The sequence below is a fragment of the Hippocampus guttulatus genome, chromosome 10, assembly GCF_054856545.1.
Source record: "Hippocampus guttulatus isolate MCC_2025c chromosome 10, RoL_Hgut_1.0, whole genome shotgun sequence".
Classification (NCBI taxonomy): Eukaryota; Metazoa; Chordata; class Actinopteri; order Syngnathiformes; family Syngnathidae; genus Hippocampus; species Hippocampus guttulatus.
In genome coordinates this window covers 9,870,368-9,891,307 of record NC_141270.1, presented here as the reverse complement: position 1 = coordinate 9,891,307, position 20,940 = coordinate 9,870,368, and the positions used below count along the sequence as shown (strand labels likewise).

The 20,940-nt window shown below is 41.1% G+C and overlaps 2 protein-coding genes across 2 annotated transcripts; one reads left to right on the top strand and one right to left on the bottom strand.

Annotated features, from left to right (window-relative positions):
- Positions 1-7: 7 nt before the first annotated feature.
- On the top strand, positions 8-13,514 carry hmgcll1 (3-hydroxymethyl-3-methylglutaryl-CoA lyase like 1). Its single transcript, XM_086122055.1, has 9 exons — positions 8-298; positions 1,294-1,365; positions 1,773-1,880; positions 2,248-2,343; positions 2,485-2,633; positions 3,210-3,273; positions 3,365-3,553; positions 11,554-11,679; positions 12,784-13,514. Exons 1-9 carry the CDS (start codon positions 200-202, stop codon positions 12,886-12,888), a joined length of 1,008 nt encoding a protein of 335 aa, XP_085978181.1. The 5' UTR covers positions 8-199; the 3' UTR covers positions 12,889-13,514.
- Positions 13,515-16,458: 2,944 nt separating this feature from the next.
- On the bottom strand, positions 16,459-19,542 carry gfral (GDNF family receptor alpha like). Its single transcript, XM_086122328.1, has 9 exons — positions 19,474-19,542; positions 18,833-18,949; positions 18,383-18,526; positions 18,176-18,232; positions 17,778-18,090; positions 17,262-17,518; positions 17,101-17,181; positions 16,932-17,010; positions 16,459-16,600 (listed from the first exon to the last, which is right to left on the bottom strand). The coding sequence occupies exons 1-9, from the start codon at positions 19,499-19,501 to the stop codon at positions 16,510-16,512; spliced, it is 1,167 nt and encodes a 388-aa protein (XP_085978454.1). The 5' UTR covers positions 19,502-19,542; the 3' UTR covers positions 16,459-16,509.
- Positions 19,543-20,940: the final 1,398 nt, after the last annotated feature.

Genomic DNA, 20,940 nt, shown 5'->3' with positions numbered 1-20,940 from the left:
GGCGGTGGCTGCCATGGCAACTGCTGAATCATCCTCCCCAGTCAGCGGCGGTCTTCTAATTCCATTTTGGTTAGTAAGGCCTTGCATCATCCGGGAAAATTAATCTTGATCCTTCCATTAGCTTTATTAGCTTTCAAACTACAGGGGGTAGGGTCGTTTAGTCTTGGGAAGTGAGGAAGCACAAGCAGCAGGCCTTCGAATGGGAAACCTACCCACGTCAGTGAAGCACTGCCTGAGCTATGACCAACTCATCCAGGACTATCCGTGGCTGAGACGCTGGCTGCTGGAGGAGGCAGAGGTGGGTGTCCTTCTTTTGCATCTCATCTCCCTTGCTGCCCGCCACTTTAGAAACAGGCCTGCTGTGTTCCAATTGCATTCGCTTGTATTATTTGTGTATTTCTGAGTTCCCGTTCATTTTCTTTCGAGAAAAGGGGCACTGGGTGGTTAGGCGCCAAGAAGCCACCAGAGACTCCGCTATCTCGAGCCAACCCGCTCGATAGCTAGTGATAAAGCAAACTGTGAGCATCAGCAGCCTATCCGAGAGCTGAAAATTAATAACCACAATTTAGAGTTTACATTTAAAAAATATGACAATTGATCCTGACAATAAAGAAACATTACATTTGTATGCGTTTTTGACGAACCTGTTAGCATATAAAGTGAAACATACATTTTAAAGGCATTGAGAGGGAGACCGTAAAATGATGATGTACCCCAAATTTATTCATTTTTTTTTATTCATTAAGCTATCAAGCCAAGTATTTGTTTGTACACAAAGCACGATATGAATGTGGCCTTCAAACTGTGAATGGGTAAGATGATTTTCAGCTTCTCTTCTGACAGCAACTGTGAAGATGTATTTAGTTGCTAACAAAATACGAAATCATAGTCCGAGCCATACGCTAAGACTCTTGTGTGACGGCTCTTGCCACGGGAGATTTACAGGAAATAAATGTGGCCAGTTTAAAAAAAAAGCAGTTGCAAGAGGCTGACACAAACTGTACATTAGATGGTTTGTTGAAGTGTTCATTTATGCCTTCACGATGAAGGTGATTGCAGTTTTTTGTTCCAAACAGAGAAATCCCATGATCGTCTGAATTTCCCCTGCGGTTCGTGTGGGGAACTGTATCTGACCTACGTATCTTTCTGAATGTTTTCTCCGTGAAACATGGCTTTGGTTCCCATGCTTGACATGATTATAGTTACAACCGTTGGGTGTCTTCTGGCATTGAGGAGTTATTGAGAAAACAAATGCTTGGGTTATATTTGTCTCTTTTCTTTATTCTTCTTTAGACTGCTTCTGAGTATCCAGAGAGTGTGAAAATAGTTGAAGTTGGGCCCAGAGATGGACTCCAAAATGAAAAGGTCTGCACCGCTACCTCTATTCCATATGCACAATTTATGCGTCTGTGTTGTCCTTAATGATTCTTTGAAACAATAAACCTTTTTTTGTCTCGCTTACATAAAACACACAACATATGGGTTCTGCGCCACGATTAACATAGCATATGTTTTACATTTTCTTTTGAAATTCAAGAAGAGAAAAGACGTGGTTTCTGGCTTCGTTTACTCTGCTTAGGATGTTACCATTGAATCGATCCTTGTTGCATGCCAACACTTTGACAGATTCTACCACAGCATCTACTTAAAAGAGACGGGCGATGTCTCGTGTCTGCAGGGTTCTTTTGAACGTGTGTTATGTTGTACTTCCCAGCGTGAATGGAATCAAATCCAGAAGGAGTAGTTTTAGGGTTTTACTGTCCCCCCCCCAGGAAATTCTTCCGACAGGAGTTAAAATCCAGCTGATAGACATGCTATCGGGATCAGGCCTGCGTGTGATCGAAGCCACCAGTTTCGTCTCCTCAAAGTGGGTACCGCAGGTAATAAGCCCGTTTGATGCGCAGCTAAAGCGTACCGAGGCGATTTGTAAAGCTCTCTTCCTTGTGTGTCTTGGCTTGCGTGGCCTACCTGCATCCCGGCTGGAGCCGCAGATGTTTTTCCTGAGAAATCCTTTTAGATTCAGAAGGACTACATTTCCCGTCGTAAATTATATTTTTATTTTAAAAAGGACACTGAAACATGTTTTGTTCATTTTAAGGAAATATGACATCAAGCAACTCTGACCTTAATGGTCTGTGCAGGGATGTGAAAAGCTTGACTGAGAATAATTTCTTTTCAGGAACGAGCTCTGTTGACATGAAAGGTTTACAGTATTTTTATACCTTGCGTTTTCCTCTTTTTGTTCAGATGGCCGACCACACTGAGGTTCTCACAGGAATCAAGAGAGCACCTCATGTTCAGTACCCGGTATTAACACCCAACATGCAAGGCTTTCAGGACGCTGTGAGTCACGTGAATGCTTGAAGAATTGTGGTCAAAAGTGGTCACCGACTTCATGAATTTTCGTTCCCCGTGCTTGTTGTCAATGATGTGTAACCCAGGTTTCAAAAGCCTTTTACAAGGCATTTTTGTCTCTCGCGCTAGGTTGCAGCCGGCGTTACTGAAGTGGCAGTGTTTGGCTCCGTGTCTGAGACCTTCAGCTTGAAAAACATAAATTGCTCTATTGATGAAAGCATGCGGAGGTTTGACGAGGTTGTCAAGGGTGCCAAAGCGAAAATGATTCCAGTCCGTGGGTTTGTACTCTTTCTATTTGTCACTCATGGGTGACCTAGGGAAAAAAGGCTCTTTTTTTTGTGCTTTAACTTGAAGGCAGGTTCACAGGATAAATCTTATTAATAAGATAACAAATATAAAATCATGACCCAACAAAAATGTTGTAATGGACTGGGACAGTAGGAGTGATGATTGACTATTCACATAGGCAAATGGTGACCCAAAATGCATGCGCAGCTACATCTGCAAAGGAAGTTGCACAGCGACGCTCATGTTTTTTTTTTAATATAATACAGAACAATGTGTAGTTTACAAGAAATATTTCTTTTTCAAAACCAAACACTTCTTCTCGAGATTTTTTCTCACCAAATTCCCATTGTTAGAATTGAAATGTTACATAAATCATGAGCAGGAATTAAGGAAGTAACCGCCACCATATGTGATACATTAAGTAGGTAACAGGACGAGTTGTTGGGGGCAGGGACCTACAATTCACAACATTGATCCCACACCATTTCAACAGCAGTAATTAAGACGTCAACTATCTTAAATAAGGTTTTTGTGTGAAGAATTTAATTGAAGTGGTACTGTTCCAGGTACGTTTCCTGTGCCCTTGGATGCCCGTACGAAGGACAGATTGATCCATCCAAAGTTGCTGAGGTTAATCTGGTCGACTATATACTGTAGATTTCGTGGATCAATTTTCTGTATCCTAATTTTCTCCCCCTCATCTTATTCCTCCTCTTCTCAGGTAGCCAAGAGATTGTATGAGATGGGATGCTACGAGGTCTCCCTGGGGGACACCATTGGCGTGGGCACTCCAGGTTCCATGCGTAAAATGCTGCAGTGTGTCATGAAGGAGGTTCCGGCCAGTGTTCTTGCAGTTCACTGCCATGACACATACGGTCAAGCCTTGCCAAACATCCTTACCGCACTTCAGGTGAAAACTCCCAACATTCAGAGTCACACACTGTACGTTCATACTCATACAAGGCATTTTTTAAAAAAACTGATTCTGAAATACTTGATGGGGTTGTTCTGGGAAAACTTAAAACGTGAGCACATAAAATAATGCAGCAGCGGTCACAATGGTGATAGATTCAACCGTTGATTGTGCTGATTGTTAAAAATAAGAAACAAATCACCACGCTTGTCGTTGGATTCATTCCAGATGTTTTTAAGTTGAATTATCACTGTTGTTTCTAATAATCATAGGACAAAGTGGATCTTCGTGTTCCATAAATATGAGCTCAAATCATGTCTTTTTATGACACTTTCACATTCACACATGGGTCATTTTATCCAAAGAACAAAGCGGTTTAAAAAAAATTTTTAATCAGCATGTCCTGCTTCCTATGCTACATTGGTATTTTACAGAACAGGATGAAAACCTCAGCTATGTGCAGTCGGTAACAGTGCCACAAAGACGTTTGTGTTACTATTTATTTTTTGTTCACTATTCACGGAGCTCATTCTGCTATCTGCGGCGTTAACCAAACTCCACCGCCTCGTGGAAACATTGCTCTATAGTCAATGTAATTACAGCTACCTCGTGGTACCACCTGTAATTTCATTTTTTTCTTGAGGGCAGAAAGGAGGTGTCTATTTGTGGTGAGGCGTTTATTTGCACAAGTGGACGACGTACTTGGCGACTAATTTAGCCACTATGTCAAGCCGAGTGGAAACCACTATTTGAGAAAATATCATATGCAATATAACTCCCTGTAGATCCATGACATTGTGGCTGTTTATGACATGAATGCATCCTCTGTTTTGGCAAGTACGCAGGAGGCACAAGATCTGTGTGTGGGTTACAATAGCACATAGAAAACCAGGAATTGTCCGTCAAACGCCAACAGGGGAATTAAGTAATGCTATCTAAATGTCCCTGCTTAAATACAATCCTGAAGCTACAACGAATGTACAAAGACAGGAGAATAAAACGCCCGTGCACGGTGGAAGTCATATGCCGCATAGCCCGATGGCTAACAGGAGGCTGTTTAAGTGTCTGGCAATATTTTAAACAGCCTTCAAATTGACATCAATCCACAGGTAATGCAGACATGGCCGTATAGGTTCTTTGGGTCACATTGTCATCACACAGAACGCCACTCAGTGAAGGAGAGGTGGTGGGGGGGGGGGGGGGGGGGGGTCAGCAGATGTGGTGGGTCACAAAGGCTCACCTATTCACTGTCTGTTGTACAAGACAACTGAGAGCTCGGAGGATAGAAGAGCCCTGAGGGATAGGGAGGGGGGATCCTAACTCATCTAAGGCTCTCCTGACAATGCTGCATTTAAATGCAGCTGGAAAATGATCCTTTCATTCGTTCTCTGCCGCGCATGTGACGAACGGTGGTGCAGCTGCAGGAACAAGCTTTGCCGTCAACTTATTTGACTGGGCAGTAAACCATTCATTTTAAGTAATGCATAGTAAATAGGGATTTATTGCCGTTTCATACAAACACGCACAAATACTCATACCATTTCCTCACTATCATAATGTAGTTTTAAAATAAGATGCCACTCATTAAATATGATTGGATCTTTTAGGTTTTTCATCAAAGTAGCCACACCAATAGTGTGGTTGAAAACCCTCCCCCCAAAAAAACAGAGGTAACCTGTTGGATCATATTTAAAACGTTTCATCTCAGCATCCCCGCGCTCAATGAAGATAATAGCAGCTGGGTCTATTTAGTCAACGATTTGCTCACCTATAAATAAGATGGAAATGAAAGATTTTATCATATACCTTTTCATTAGTGTGTGCCAGAGGTCCACACCACCAACCGGGAAAGAAATGACTTCCCTCAGTGCTGTCAGCCCTGAGTCATCTCTTTTGTTCCTGATAAAAACATTCCTTGGCCTTTGTACCTTTTTTTCCCCAAAGTACCAGGGGGTTGGGGGGGGGGGCTTTGTTCCTGCCGCACTCCTGGCAGTTCACACAATGACAACTTACGTACCGGTACTTTGATTTCCCATGCATGGCAAACAAAATGAGTAATTCTTAATGGAAAATATCTGTGTAATGCGAACCTTAATAAGGCTTTATTCTAACATGGCCATAATTAACATTTTTAGCATCCATACTAAACATTGTCAACATATCAACATGTCCATCCATCCATTATCCGAACCACTTATCCCATGGTTCAAAATTAAAAAAAAAAATTATATTCCTACAATCTGAGCACAACACGACACTGACTCTTTATAGTGCTAATGTCTTCTTTAACCAGAGTGAGTTTCTAACTTAAAGACATGCGGATATGTTCTTCTTCATATATATCTAACCCAAAAATGAAATTCCCCCATCCAACAGACAAATTGTAAGAACTGAGAACGTACAATGGAACCTCAAGTTAGGAACAGCCCTTTTTCAGGTTATACAGCAAAAACTTTTTTTGGAAGAAGAATTACCTCTCAATGTATTATTTTCGACATAAGAACGGTCTTGGCATGGACGAGCGGATGCGTCTATCTTGTATCTTCTCATGCTGCGTAAACCACTGGCCACGTGCATAAGGCATTGCAATAAATTGAAAACTAGTTGTGTCCTTCAGCGGCATGAGGCGTAAAGCCGTTGCATATGTGGGCGGATTTTTCACCTCCGCATCCTTGATCATCTAATCACAAATCTAATGCCAGTTGCATTTGGGAATGATCTGATGAAAGAAGTCCAAAACTGATTTCATTTTCTTCAGCAAGAAAAAAAAAAAGATTTACAGTGTGCAGTGTATATTGAAATGTGCTGTCTCTTTAATTTTGCTTTCTTATCTAAGCATGCTGAACTAATTATAAGGAAATGACAGCCAAGGGGTCTTTGTGCAAGCGACGTTTGCACTGATCAATGAAGATTTTGACAGTATTTCGTTCGTATTCGTTGGCAATCACCGAGATGTGTAAATGGAGGAGCATTTCATCGGAGAGCCAATGATATGTCTAACACTTTGTGAGTCGTTTAGTTTGGTTTGAGTATGAAATGGTTAACTTGTCTTTATTCTTGTGTCACAGTTCGGAGTTCCATAAGGTTACTTCAAACCTTTCACTCTATATACCTCCCAGAAGACCTTCATTCATTGTACATTATTCCCCATTTTCCTTTAAGCCAACAGCATCATGGAATGAAGCGTGACGTGCCATCTCATTTTATTGTATTTCCTAGCGAAAACGTGTTCCAGGAATTGATTTTAGTGTGACTGAGGTGTGCTTACTCGTGAAACTCAGGAAGCCGTGTCAAAGAAAACTGATGACACAGTTCATAATTTTTCATTTTTAAATAAATCACAAGGTGGAAATATAATTTATTTAGTCTGTAAAAGTTTGTTTTGTTCTGCCAGTGTCTGGGCTTTGCTTGGTGACTGTAAGCTTATTTATGTTTGCCAGGAAAAAGGTTGATATATGTGTCAGCCGCAGCTACGTGACAGCCTCTTTCAGCTTGCCGGTTTATGTAGCTGTGGGTAAAGCATCACTGCTTCATATCATGCCATGAATACGCTCACTCTCTCTCTATCTCTCTCTCTCTCTGACGCACGTGTAAAACCAAAACGGGAACTTGTCCGTCTTGAGCCTCGTCAAGTGCGAGTGTAGAATATCAACAAGCGTATCCGAAAATCATGCCTGTTTCAGAATACACTGTGTCTTTACACAGGAATGTATTGTTTTCATACAGCCACAGCTCGGTCAATATGGCTTTCTAATGCCGAGTGCACATCTGGTTTCTGGGCACGATGAATCTTACTGAGCACTGGCAAGCCCGAATTGCTGACCGCCGGTTCTCGCGCGATTAGCCTCCAAATGAACAAGGCACACCGCTGAAGGGTCCGTTTTGTTCCTCTCGGAAACCGTACGCCGAAGACCCCCAGCCCTGCGTGCGCTGCAGCTGCAAGCGAGAGGATTGGCATGGTAGATTACAACTCTGTGTTTATACAACACAAAAAATCTGCCGAGTACAATATCCTGCTCTGGCTTTAACCAAGGTCTGGAAATGTCATGCACTGAACACACCAAAGTTGAGAGCCCCCCTACCCCCCATCCCGCCACCTTCCACCCCACCTCTACCTCTTGCCTTGCCAACACAAACAGCAATTACGGCGAGTTTAGACAGCCCCTGAAAGAAGTACGTTCTTGTCTTTTAATTTTGCTTGCTTGATCCTTCTCCGCGGGGTTAAAGTCCTTCATGACCCAGTGCCACTGAGAGTATCGGTGTGTTAATTTTGTCTCCCTGTGGGATCCCCCTAACATCTGGCTCTGCTGCGGAAGCTGGAAATCATCTCATATTCTCACGATAATACCAAGGACATGTGGAAAATATCCTGAAAATATTTGGTGCGTCATCATTTATTTAAATTGAAAATGGAGCATTCGAAGTTTTTCATTAACACGTCAAGCCAGATTCATTCTTCCTGCATAGTCAACGTTCGATTTTGGGTCCTCGTGTTATGGTAATAAAGTTGTTTGTTGCTCGCCTTCCAAAACACATCATTAAATGTCATATGGAGGCCAGACATTTGGAGTGGTTGCTGATAATAAAACAAAAACAGAAGAATAATGATGATTTGCAGCAGCGATTAAATCAACAAAAGAAAAAACAATGATGACACGTTTTACTTTTTAAGCACAGTGCATGATGATAGTTAGCATGTTTCTTTGTGTCACTTGATGATAGTTATTCGAATCTCTATTAGAATATGTCTTATGAGTTTTCCCCGTGTGTTTTCTCCACATTCAACTGTAAAATTTCCTTTGGTGTGAGTGTAAATGGCGGTTTGCTATACCGTGAGTACTTTGTGATTCACGAGGGACCAGATGTCCCAAGTCACTGACCATAGTCTCCATTTACTCATGGCCCTGAAGAGGAAAAGCGAAGAGGATTAGCACTGACAGTACTAACAATATGCTTTTGATTGTGATTGGATAGTTTGTGGTGGTGCAGAACTGCACTTCACCTGGCAAGATGGCCTTTCTTTGCTACATGAAAGGGCCAAGCTATTACGCAGAGCTGTGGTGTGGGGACATGATGCACGCTGTACAGAATGGATGAGTGTGCACTACTTCACATCACAACTTCGGCATCGTTTTGACAATTATATTCAGGGAGGCAACATTTTCTGATACATCTCTTTCACCGGATCTCATTCAACTGTGCAAGTGTACCTGGCTCGTGTGTGTACATTCTGTACAGTCTACTCCCTCCAACGCTATAGAATGTATACGTGTTAATGTGCATGCGCTACGACGATTCTAAATCGGGCACATTTATCCTGAAGGGATCAGGGAAATAACGCATGACAGTAATGATTATAGTTTGCAACAACGGTACATTTGTGTAGTAATATTATAACTCCTGTGTTGGAACAGCGTAAGTGGACACCCTCTTAACCGAGGCAAAAATGTCTCCTCGATGTAGCACGGACAGGACAGAGTAGTGCTGTGAAAACATGAGTAACCAGCGGAATCAGAACCATATGAAATGTCGCGCTCCATACCGAGAATTTGCACAAGGCTATTACTATATGGCACCGCTGCCAGACGCAGACAAAGAGGATGACTAAGCCGTACTGAGGGACTTTCTGTGCATGCTCATTTTCGATGCTGCAATCCTCCTAAACAGTTGCAAAGCACCACCGCAGCCTTGGCAGGGAGCTGCATGTCGTGGCAAACTATCCAACTGAAGAAGGATCTTTGTTCATGAATTTTACCTGAGTAGAGACAGGGATGACAGTTGTGAGTATGTCTGCTGTGGAGACAACCAGGCTCTGTTCGGTGACACCAGTCCACTTCCAGTCTGTTAAAATGTCATTTGCCCATTGGTTCAAAATAATGTGTCTTTATGTTCTTGGGCCTTTCTAATCTCTCAGAGCTGTGAACCCTTCTGTTCACAGAGGTCCTCTGGCTCTTCACTCATTCCTAATGTCAGGAAACGCATACTCACAAAAAGACATCGATACAGTTTTGAAACAGCATTGCCGGCGCACCTCAGGGCTGCAGAGTTCTTGCTTTGAACAGGCTCAAGACCCACCTTTTAAATTAAGCTTGTAACTAATACTTAATTGTTTATTTACTGGTACATATTATTGTTTTATTATGATGCACCTTATATATACAGTATATATATATATATATATACAGGTGCATATAGGTATATATATATATATAAGATATTTATATTTTCAATCATTTAATTTTTCATTGATTTTATATTTTCAAATATCATTTTGCATGTCTTCACTGCTGTCTCCGAGGGAAGCCTCTGCTGGGATGGGCTGTGGCCACGGTCCTGCCTCATTAGGTCGTCACTCATCATAGGTGGCTACTGATAGGGCATGACGCTGGGGGCTTCGTGCCGGTGTTCTTTGTGCTCTGTACCCAGTCTTAGATTTTTGTATCATTATTTATAATTTGTATTTGTGTGTGTGTGTGTGTGTGTGTGTGTGTGTGTGTGTGTGTGTGCGTGCGTGCGTGCGTGCGTGCGTGCGTGTGTGTGTGTGAGTTGCATTTTTTTTGTATGAAAAGTCAGTGCTCCAGACCGAGGTTATTAAGATTAATAAATAAATAAAGTAAAAATGAAAATCTTGATAAACAAAAATTAATTGAAATTACATCTAAAATGTGTTTACAGTGGAAACTTAAGGAACAAATGTCCTTTTTATATACAGTTTGAGGTGTGTACAAAATGTTCACAGAAAATGTACTTCTATTGATGTACTATTTTTGTTTCACAAATGTTCTTGGCATGGACGAGCAGTTGAATAAATTTTGTAATTCGCAACCGTCACTGGCAAAACTAGTCATACGCTTCTGCGGCGTAAGGCCGAAGCCGTTACAGCAAAGTGTCACGTCTGAATTGTTGATCATTCAATCACAAAACGCCATTTTTTAAAAATCTTTCATTTGACAAATACACGGTACTACATATATTTAACAAACAACTAAAAATAGCACTAAAGCAAAAAAACTCAAACATGTTCGGGAAAAAAAAAAGATTGCTTGATTGACTGTTCGATCGATGGATTGACTGGGAGTTCATCATCACCGCATATTTAGCTTTAGTAAATGCCAAACTTATTAGACTAAAGCGTGCTTTCCATTTCATCATCAAAAGAATGCTCTGCGCTATGCATCCGAGCAACAGAAAAGACAAGCTGAAGCGATCAAAGCCTTCGTAGGAAGATAACAGTGAAATGGACCATTTACCTGAGCCTAACACACTGTAAGTCAAACAGGATCAGGAACCAAAAGAATGACTCAATAGTAGGCGATAGGCTCCTTTACATTTATTACGGTGGCTTGCTAGCGTTTGAATTCCTGATAAGTGTGTGAACCGTGACCAAGGGTCAAGCATTTCATTTATTACTATCTCTTCATTTTTTCTCTATTCTTTTTGTTTCCCACAAGTGTGTTCACTACCACTTTTAAATTGCAGTTATGTTGGCCACCCCTTATCCTATTTTCTTTGCCATCACATGGTACCTCTCAATGTTGACTTGACACCCCCCCCCCATCCTCCGCCACCCCGATAAAAGCAGAACACCTTACTCACTGAACTAAAGTCCCATGTGATGCATGATGTTTCCATAGCTGCCATGCATAACATCATGTGAGGTGATATTCCTTAATGCGCATACTGCTTTAACATGTCATGAACGGGAGTTAACTCGTGGCTGATTCTAGAAGACAGTTGCTGTCTTTCGTTCCATTATTTTCTTTGGAAAAATTCCCAACAAATCTTCACAAATGGAAGTTGCGTGCTGTATGACGCCTTGATAACCCATCAGTGTCTCCTTTGTGTTCTTGACAGCTTGACGCCTTGGGAACATAAATGACTTGTAGCACCTTCGACGTGGAAAATATGCAATCAGTGCAGTAAATACTATACATTTAATGGACTGTACATTGAAGCGGAGAAATGGACTTGAATTGTACTGTATTTTGCCCTTGCAGATGGGAGTGTGTGTGGTGGACTCAGCAGTGGCTGGCCTGGGTGGTTGCCCGTACGCTCAGGGTTCATCTGGCAATGTGTCAACGGAGGATGTTCTCTACATGCTCCACGGCATGGGCATCCACACTGTGAGTTCGCACACTCCAACAGACCTGCTGTAATTTATGTGTCCGCATTTCCAGCATAGTGGCCCGACTCATACAATCTCCCAGAGTCCATTTACGTAAACACATGGCTCCGTAAACATACTTTTCTGTCAGTGTTTATTTTATAACATCAGTGGTTTTGCACAAGTTCATGCGCCCACACTATTGGGTGCCCTGACCCATGAAGTATTTATTTAACAATCTCTACCCCTGCTGGTGGAACGTTTTCACTACAGGTGGGATGCGGCGCTTGTCGACTGCCAGTCATGTTTTCGTTGTGGCTATTTCCACTGCAGAGAGATACTTGAAACAATACTTTTTTTTATAATGAACAGCATTTGGGGATGTGGAGGGAACCACTGAATATGACCCTTTTTCATTTGTTGTGGAAATATTTCATACATACGGTTCGATTGATGTTTCACTTGCCTAATTCCTAACCGTGTGTGTGATTTCTTTCGACTGCATTCAAGTGTCATGTTATACTTTGATGGAACAGTATTTTACATTCGAATAATGTCCCAAATAATGTCACAAAAAGTAGGCTACATGAACGAAAATAATTGTGTCGTCTAATTGTGCTCACAAATTGGCTGTCTATGTGTGAGATCTGGGCCTGGTCAGTCGATCACCAAGCTATAATTCTTTTGTAGGAATGGCTACAGGTGGATGGACAGGTAAATTGTACCTTCTACCATCGAGAGGAAGAGTGTTAAATTGTTGTGCCTCTCATTAAATATCAATGGCAAAGATAGATGAACAAAGACACATTGTTTATTAGGAATTCATGAATAAATAATCATATTGGGGCTCATTAAGTTAAACTGGATCATTTCCCTCGGCATACCTGAAGAGCTCTGACGGTGCACCATTTTGCTGCATTACAGTTGGGAACGACTCCTTTTGACAACAAACAAGTTGCGAGTGAATGAGAAATCAGTATCTCGGCTGGGTTGAGCTGTGCACTCCACCAATAATTCATTCCACACAAGCCACACAATTGTCATCAATCCGTTAAATAAATGATGGATTATTATCCCCAATATGGAATTTGAAAGTTAATGTTTAATTATCTTTTTTTTAAAGGGGGTAAACCTGGCCAAAGTCCTGGAGGCAGGTGACTTCATCTGTACTGCTTTGCAACGCAAGACAAACTCCAAAGTTGCTCAGGCAAGAAGCGGGATGCCGTGATCTCGATGATTGTTTTGCCCCCCCCCCCCCCCCCCAAAAAAAAAATCAACTCAACTTGATGATGAGAGCTTTTCCAATTTTGGCTGTCTTTGCATTCTCTGTGTAAGGCAATTGTACTGCAATGAGGTAGGAATGTGTCTGACATTTAAAGTATGTCTAATTCAAATAAGCTGACCCCATTAATACTAACTCATCATCAAGATCAGAAGTGGAATTCTGGATTCCATGCTAAAATGAGCTGCAGAAGAAGGCGTACATATAGTGAGTGGCCTTTTTTAGAGGCTTGCAGTCATCTGCTCATTTGACATCTCACTTACATTCATATCACTAATGATCCCAGCAGATGGATATAGTGCCTCATTATTTTTCACAGTTATGGCCTCGTAAAATAAGAATGTATTATATCTGCCGTATATGTTTCGAAAGCTTTGGTGAAAAAGGCTCTACCTTCCAATATTTTGCAATATGAACTTGAATTTAGATTCTGATTCGGCAGAATTTATCCTCAGGATTGGCAAAATCACTTTAAATGTCATGATTTCTTTTTTGTCATACGAATACTGTATAACAATACCTGCAGACTGAATAAAGGTAGCAGATGCCTATAAAGTGGGCTCACCAACCTTTCTGAAAGTGAGCTACTTCTTGGGCACAGATTAATGTGAAGGGCAACCAGTTGGTTCTCACTTCTTCAATAACCATAAATGTGCCCGCGGGCACCACACTTAGTCTTTAGGAATCCTATGTGTCTCACGAGATCGTATTCATTCCTGACCGTTTCGTGAAAACTCAAATAACTTTCTGCAATTCTGATCAAGAATATTGTGCTGAAGATAAGCGTATCCGGTTCGTAACTCAGAGTATTTAATCACAATTCATTGTTCCCAGCTGTCACTCAAATACAATTAAAACACCAGCTTCATAGCCAGCAACTAGAGCCTGCCCAAATTATATCTCTGTAATGAAGAAGGCTCGAGAAACAATTGTATATATTTGCATACATTTATTAAGACATGATAATTGACTTCCTGAAAAGTCCAATATCATTATGCAAGAATCAATTTTTCCCAAAAATACCTGTGTGAATGCTGTGCACACACAGATAATTACTCCACTATCCATTATCTGAGCCGCTTATCCTCACAAAGGTCACGGACGTAATAGGGCCTTTTCCAGCTGTCTTAGTGGACGGGGTACACCCTGAACTGCGGACCATTACAACATATGTAGCATCCATTACAGCTATTTAGATCCTCAATGAGAATAATAAACCACACGTATGAAAGGATGACTTCAGTGCAGTATTTCTTTGACTTTGGGTGTGTTGTCCTCTTCTCATAAAAACGCTGCTATTGTGTGAGACTTGGAGCCCTATTTTGGCAGACAGGCGCTTCATAAAAATGGTCGCAGTCTAGTTTCGTGTGTTTGGGACCACATTGCGTCTCACTGGGTGTTCTGATGCACTGGGCTGCCTCGCCCCTGACTTTTTCGTCAGAGAAAGCAGACTGCACTCAGCGTAAAAACGGGCGATTGTGTGTCAGCACACACACGGACGCACGGCCATGGGGGCAGGGCAGGCTCCAATTGCCCACGTTAAATGCGGGGCCGACTAAATCATCCGCAAAGGCTGATCTTGCAGGTTACCTGTATAAAAACACTTTACATGTGCCAATGTCATGCACGGAACCCAGCAAATCTATTTCTGCTTCCGCTATTTCAAGCTCACAAGCATTGCGTGGGAAAAACGATTCTCTTGAATTTACTTAATTGTATTTAATCAAGAGATTGGCAGGAAATAAAATCATCTGGATCGAGACACACAACACATCTACTTAAAAAGTGTGTCTGGATCCATGTGATTTTATTTTTTGCATCCACTTGACGAAATAAAATAAAATAAATTCAACGCACAATTTTTTACCGTGTTTGTGTGTGTGCTTAGATGACCCATTTTAATGCAAATGAGGAGAGCTTCTTCCATTGGACGGGAATTGGCTACGTTCCATCTCACAAAGGCACACAAATGCCAACCGTATGCCCAATTTTTCCTGTACAAAAGCCTAGGAAAACACCAAAAGAAAGAAAACGATACCATTGCACAAGGTTGCATTGCATTTTGCACTAGACTTGTGCTGGGAATGAAATTAGGCCCTTAGGAATCTACCACATGTGAGTATGCAAGTGTCACTTTTGTATTCAACCAAACAGCCCCAGATCTCACTATGTAAAGTTGTCAGTAATATAAGCAATATTATCAAAATATACAGCATATACTTTTGTGCCATTTTTTGTTTGGCGATGTGACATGAGATTTTTCTTGCATCTGCCTTTGCTCAATAACACTGATCTAACCCATGGGTCAGTATTTATTTTTTGTCTACCCGTCCATGAATGGAGGCTTTTTGAACCACTGCAATATTCAATCACGTGAAAGAGGGACAAACAAATATAGTCGCCATGTTTTGTTTTTTTTTGTAGCATTGCATATAGCTTTGCAAGAGGTATGTTACAGTGCAGTGGTGTAGTTAAACGTTGCCAAGTGGGATGAGTGCATTTTCCCCTTTGAGGCCATTGGAATTCTTGTATCCATCCAGGAACCACTAATGTATCACTCTAGTAAAGATGATCCATTACCATCTGCCCTATAAACTGAATGATTTAAGAACCAAATCCGATTTTACCATTGCAATGACCACAACGAGTGGAAATGATATTTCATACAATCCTTTCTTATGGTGAGCCAATGAAGCACAAAAATAGAAAGATTCCCCCTTTGTATTTTACTTACGTTCTACACTCTTGCAGTAGGAGTGTTCTCTTTCCAAAACCGCAAGGCCATTCTATGTATAGCATGCTTCTGCATGTGGTGCCTTTTGCACTTTTGAAGACCAGTGGTTAGCAGGTCCGCCGCACATCACCTTTCAGTGTGGAATTTGCATTGCCCCCCCCCCCCCACCCCGAGCTTGTCTGGGTTCTTTCCGGGTACTCCAGTTTCTGACCACAGTCCAAAAGAATCTTATTTTTAGGTCTAAATTGCCTAGAGGTGTGAATGCTTGTCTGTATGTGTCAGTGTTGGGAATGACAGATGAGCGATCAGTCGAGGGTGTACCGCACCTCTCATCCTAACACAGCTGGGATAGGCTCCAGCTTCCCCGTGACCTTGAACAGGATAAGTTGTATTTAAAAAAAATAAAATAAAATAAAATGGATGGATATCGGAGATGTGCGTTTCCAGCGCTGCAGCTGCATCCCATCATGCAGTCACGGCAGCGGAGGGAAATGTTCAATCTAATCAGAAGGTCTGTTTCACCTCACTTGCATTCACATCACCGTCATAATTCACATTTGGTCTTGTTTGAAAAAGCTGATAACTCAACACTTTTCACTGTTGTTGTAGAAACCTTGGACACACTTCATGCATCTTGCGAAACGTGCATTCATTCGTTCAAGAATTGAACATAGATTTTTTTTATTTGTACCTTTTTATGCACCCTTACATCTTTCAGACAGCGAAATATGAATAAATTGAAGAAAAAGACAGACGAGATGAAGATAAATCCTCCAAGGGCTCCTCTTGTCTGATAGAAGTTCAAATAGGTACAAAATTCATTGATTTGATATTTATGGAAACTCTTGTGTGGTAACGATGCCACTACTTTTTTGAAGTGGCTGGAATCTGGTTTTGTCCTGTCTCTTGTTTCTTCTCACCACCCTACGACAAAAAGCAAGGTCAATTAAAAATTGTACTTCCTCAGTGAGTAGCATTTACTTTCTTGCCCCAATCAAGGAGCAGGAATCTTTTAGGGACATATTCAGTGGTGTCTTGAGATACGAGTAGCCCGACTTAAGAGTTTTGAAAGATATAAGCCTTTATTGGGCAAATGTTATGCTTTGACATATGAATGTAACATAATGAATGCACTTAAAAAGATTTTTAGATCGCAATATGATTTTGAACTGTGGAAGTCAGCCAATGGATTGTTTGGCTTTGGAGTTTACCATTGAAACAATGGTCAGTAATTGTTGTTCATGAATGGACTCACCGCATTTTACATAAAAGAGCAACAAGCCCGAACAAAATTCCCACCAGCAGTGTAGCCACACAGCTATAGAGTAGATAACCTGATGAGACAAATAACACATGCAGCTATTAGATGCAGAAAGAAATAATAATTATAAAGTGAAGCATGAAATGTTTATTTGGACAGGTACCGGATAGCCCGCTGTGAGCTTCGTCTGATTCATTGATTGGAGGAATATTAGAAGGACCATGATGCCTCATCCAGTGGGTCTCTTGAGATAGAAATGAAAGGTCTTGGAATATTGTCCATCTATAAAAAGTGTTGGCTGTGCATCACGGACCCTTTACTCACTAAAGTGTGATTTATTGTGAAGCACGTCATGAATCCTGTTGCATGTGTCGAGATCAGCACCATGTATTTGTTCGCACGTGCACAGATGGTGCAGTGGAGTGCCCAGAAGTGCCACAAATGCCTTTCTGCATTCCAATTCTCCTCCAAGGATGAGAGCCGGGTTCATGAAGCGCAAACATTCACTTTGAAGAGTGACGTCACCGCAATATGATTCCGCAGAGCTCCAGCATTTGGCTTGAAAACTTGTGAGCAATTCTCTGCAACACAACATAAGCAGGCACAATATTGACCTAGACAAGACTGACACGAGCGGCTGGAGAAGGGATCTGATTGGTTGGCATGAGGAACAGGGTTGAGGAGAACAGGTGCAAGCAAAAAGCTAACAAGGAAAACAAGACTTGACAAAGGGAAACAGGGAAAACATGACAATTCTAAATTAAACATAGTCAACAGCACAGATCATGAGAGTTAGCAATAGTTTTTTTTGTTCTTCAGCGGATGATGCACCCTGCATACCTGCAACGCCGCTCCTCCAAACAGCGCCTCACAGCTTCCTGACAGATCCAAGGTTCACCTCCACATGCGCTGCCATGTAATGCTGCTTCCATTTGTAAACAACTTGCATCTGAAGGATCACATTTGCACATGACTAGCCTCTCAGCTACGTGGTGCGGCATGCTCCTATAGAAACGTTGAATTTCTTGGCCACAACTCTCATGGTCGCACTGGGACTCCATGCAAGTCTGAAGGACGGGTGCCAAATGTTTGTTGCACACGCCGTCACTCACACAAAGTCTCATTTGTTGCGTGCATGATCCAGCAGCATCCTCTACGAAAAGAAAGACATGCAACGCGTCTTGTCTTAGAGGGGCATGAATGCGACGTTGATTTGTGTGAGACAAAAGCATCATTACCGAATTCAATGAGAGTGCTTGATTGCCAGTCACTCAGTGTGCTTCTCTTGTGTGGAGCTACACCACAAATAACAATGAAAGTGATTCGTTCCGTCAAATTCTATGAAAGCCTGTTAACCCGGGAGTTAATTTGTGCCACAAAATCTTTTGTTCATCCATATGATCGCCTTTGGTAAACAGCAATAATGGATGTGGCAAATACTGCACCTGGCTTCGACTCGCATTGTGCCAGAAGCGCTTTTGTGTCCCTGTCTTCCTCCCAGGCGCACACACACCCTGGCAGCCCGGCAAATCGGTCTAATGCAGTCTGGATTGTCAGGTTACACACCTCTGTGCCTTTTATTTGGCATCCTAAGAATGGAAAAACAGGCACATTTGAAGAATGGAGAAACAGATTGTTTTTTTTTTTTACATGCGAGCACACGCTTGTGTGCAACAGGTGATCTGATGTGCACACAGCAGAGGGGAGAGAAGTCATTGCATATTGTCTATCTATTGAGTTACTATATACAGAGACTTAGCCCAAGCGATTCAAGCGAAGAAACATTTCGAAAGACCTTCAAGCGCCGAGGTTAGTGAGAAAATTATTATTTTTTCTATCATGCAACAAGAAGACTTCAAACACAGCTCTAAAACAATAGAAAAGCATACATTTACCCTCACAGATGCGAGTAAAAAGTGTTTTTTGCTTTTTGCATAAATGTGAAATGCATGTCGCACAGTCGGAGTGTGAAGTCTTTTTGGCAAGGCTGCAAACGTATGGAACTAGAAATCCTAAAATGAAAAAACAAGAAAGAAAAGAAAAAGAAAATTATTGGTCAACATGATTCAGTCGCTGGTCAAATTCTGAATGGAGGTGATATTGATGATGATTTTGACAGATGGGCATGTACGGATTGGAACATAAACAAGGAATGGTTTCTTGTTCAACTTTTTAAAGAAACACACACTCAACACTCTAATTTTGTTTTTCAACATCACCTTATAAAAGTGTAATATGAGATCAAAGACTATTAAATTTAAGACAGCAATCCCTTCTTTGCCATGTATATTTGAGGTTGTTAAAAAAAAAAAATTCAACTGCATCACCATTTGTCATGACCAAAAACAAAATACCAATGCAAGAAATCTCATTTCTGTTTCACACATTTTCTGAGTATATGCATAACTTTAGGCTACGGCTGAAATCAATGCAATTATGAGTCCTGTAATAAAAAGCACACTCTTCAGTTTCCACATGATCTGAATGCTGAAATCAATAGCTGCTCCTGTGCCAAATGTCAATGAGTGAGACTCACCAAGAAGCAGAGCATGTTTTCTCTGCATGGCGGCTGCTCAAATGGCAAACGCGGCACTGCTTGTCGCTGTTGTTGCTGTCTCTATTCTGAACGCCGGGATACACGCCTACATTGAGCCCAAATACATTTAGAGAGAGGCTGCACCTTTCACAAGATAAACAAAATATGTAATCCCTTCCACTGATATAGCGTTTCGCATCCAACCTATTAACACCTCAAAGCTAGTTAAAGCCAAAATTATTCATTTATTCATGGTCTCTTTTAGCTGCCTTAGCTTGTGTGTTTTATTTATTTTTTCTCATTTTGACCAAAATAAATAAATAAACCCATGCTCAAAATAAATCACAAACTTTCCCCATAGGCTGGTGTTCAAATCTATACTGTAGTTAAATCTTAGCTGTCAAACTCAAGGCCGGAGTAGGCAGGTCAGGCACGCCTCATCAAGATATGTTGAGTTTGACACCCATGCTATACATGGTCGTTTTTTTCGTCTAAAAACGCTTTACTATACATGGTCGTTTTTTTCGTCAAAAAAACGCCTTACTATACATGGTCGTTTTTTTCGTCTAGAAATGACTTACTATACATGGTCGTTTTTTTCATCTAAAAACGCCTTACTATACATGGTCGTTTTTTTCGGCTAAAAACGCCTTACTATGTATACATGGTCGTTTTTTTCGTCTAAAAATGCCTTACTATACATGGTCGTTTTTTTCATCTAAAAACGCTTTACTATACATGGTCGTTTTTTTCGTCTAAAAAACGCCTTACTATACATGGTCGTTTTTTTCGTCTAGAAATGACTTACTATACATGGTCGTTTTTTTCATCTAAAAACGCCTTACTATACATGGTCGTTTTTTTCGGCTAAAAACGCCTTACTGTGTATACATGGTCGTTTTTTTCGTCTAAAAATGCCTTACTATCCATGGTCGTTTTTTTCGTCTAAAAACGCCTTACTATACATGGTCGTTTTTTTTCGGCTAAAAACGCCTTACTATCCATGGTGGGTTTTTTCATCTAAAAACGCCTTACTATACATGGTCGTTTTTTTCATCTAAAAACACCTTACTATACATGGTCGTTTTTTTCGGCTAAAAACGCCTTACTATCCATGGTCGTTTTTTTCGTCTAAAAATGCCTTACTATACATGGTCGTTTTTTTCGTCTAAAAATGCCTTACTATACATGGTCGTTTTTTTCGTCTAAAAACGCCTTACTACACATGGTCGTTTTTTTCGGCTAAAACTGGTCGTTTTTCTTTCATCTAAAAACGCCTTACTATACATGGTCGTTTTTTTCGGCTAAAAACGCCTTACTATACATGGTCGTTTTTTTCATCTAAAAACGCCTTACTATACATGGTCGTTTTTTTCATCTAAAAACACCTTACTATACATGGTCGTTTTTTTCGTCTAAAAACGCTTTACTATACATGGTCGTTTTTTTCGTCAAAAAAACGCCTTA

Bases quoted from the DNA above. Each gene is read 5' to 3' on its own strand.
- gfral (XM_086122328.1), bottom strand. From the start codon at position 19,501: ATGCAGAGAAAACATGCTCTGCTTCTTG. The intron at 18,233-18,382 runs GTGCAGTATTTG...TTTGTGGTGTAG, and splicing joins ACAATGCGAGTCGAAGCCAG to CTCCACACAAGAGAAGCACA. The intron at 17,011-17,100 runs GTACCTGTCCAA...TTGTCTCATCAG, and splicing joins AGCTCACAGCGGGCTATCCG to GTTATCTACTCTATAGCTGT.
- hmgcll1 (XM_086122055.1), top strand. From the start codon at position 200: ATGGGAAACCTACCCACGTCAGTGAAGCACTGCCTGAGCTATGACCAA. The intron at 299-1,293 runs GTGGGTGTCCTT...ATTCTTCTTTAG, and splicing joins GGCTGCTGGAGGAGGCAGAG to ACTGCTTCTGAGTATCCAGA. The intron at 2,634-3,209 runs GTTTGTACTCTT...GTACTGTTCCAG, and splicing joins AAAATGATTCCAGTCCGTGG to GTACGTTTCCTGTGCCCTTG.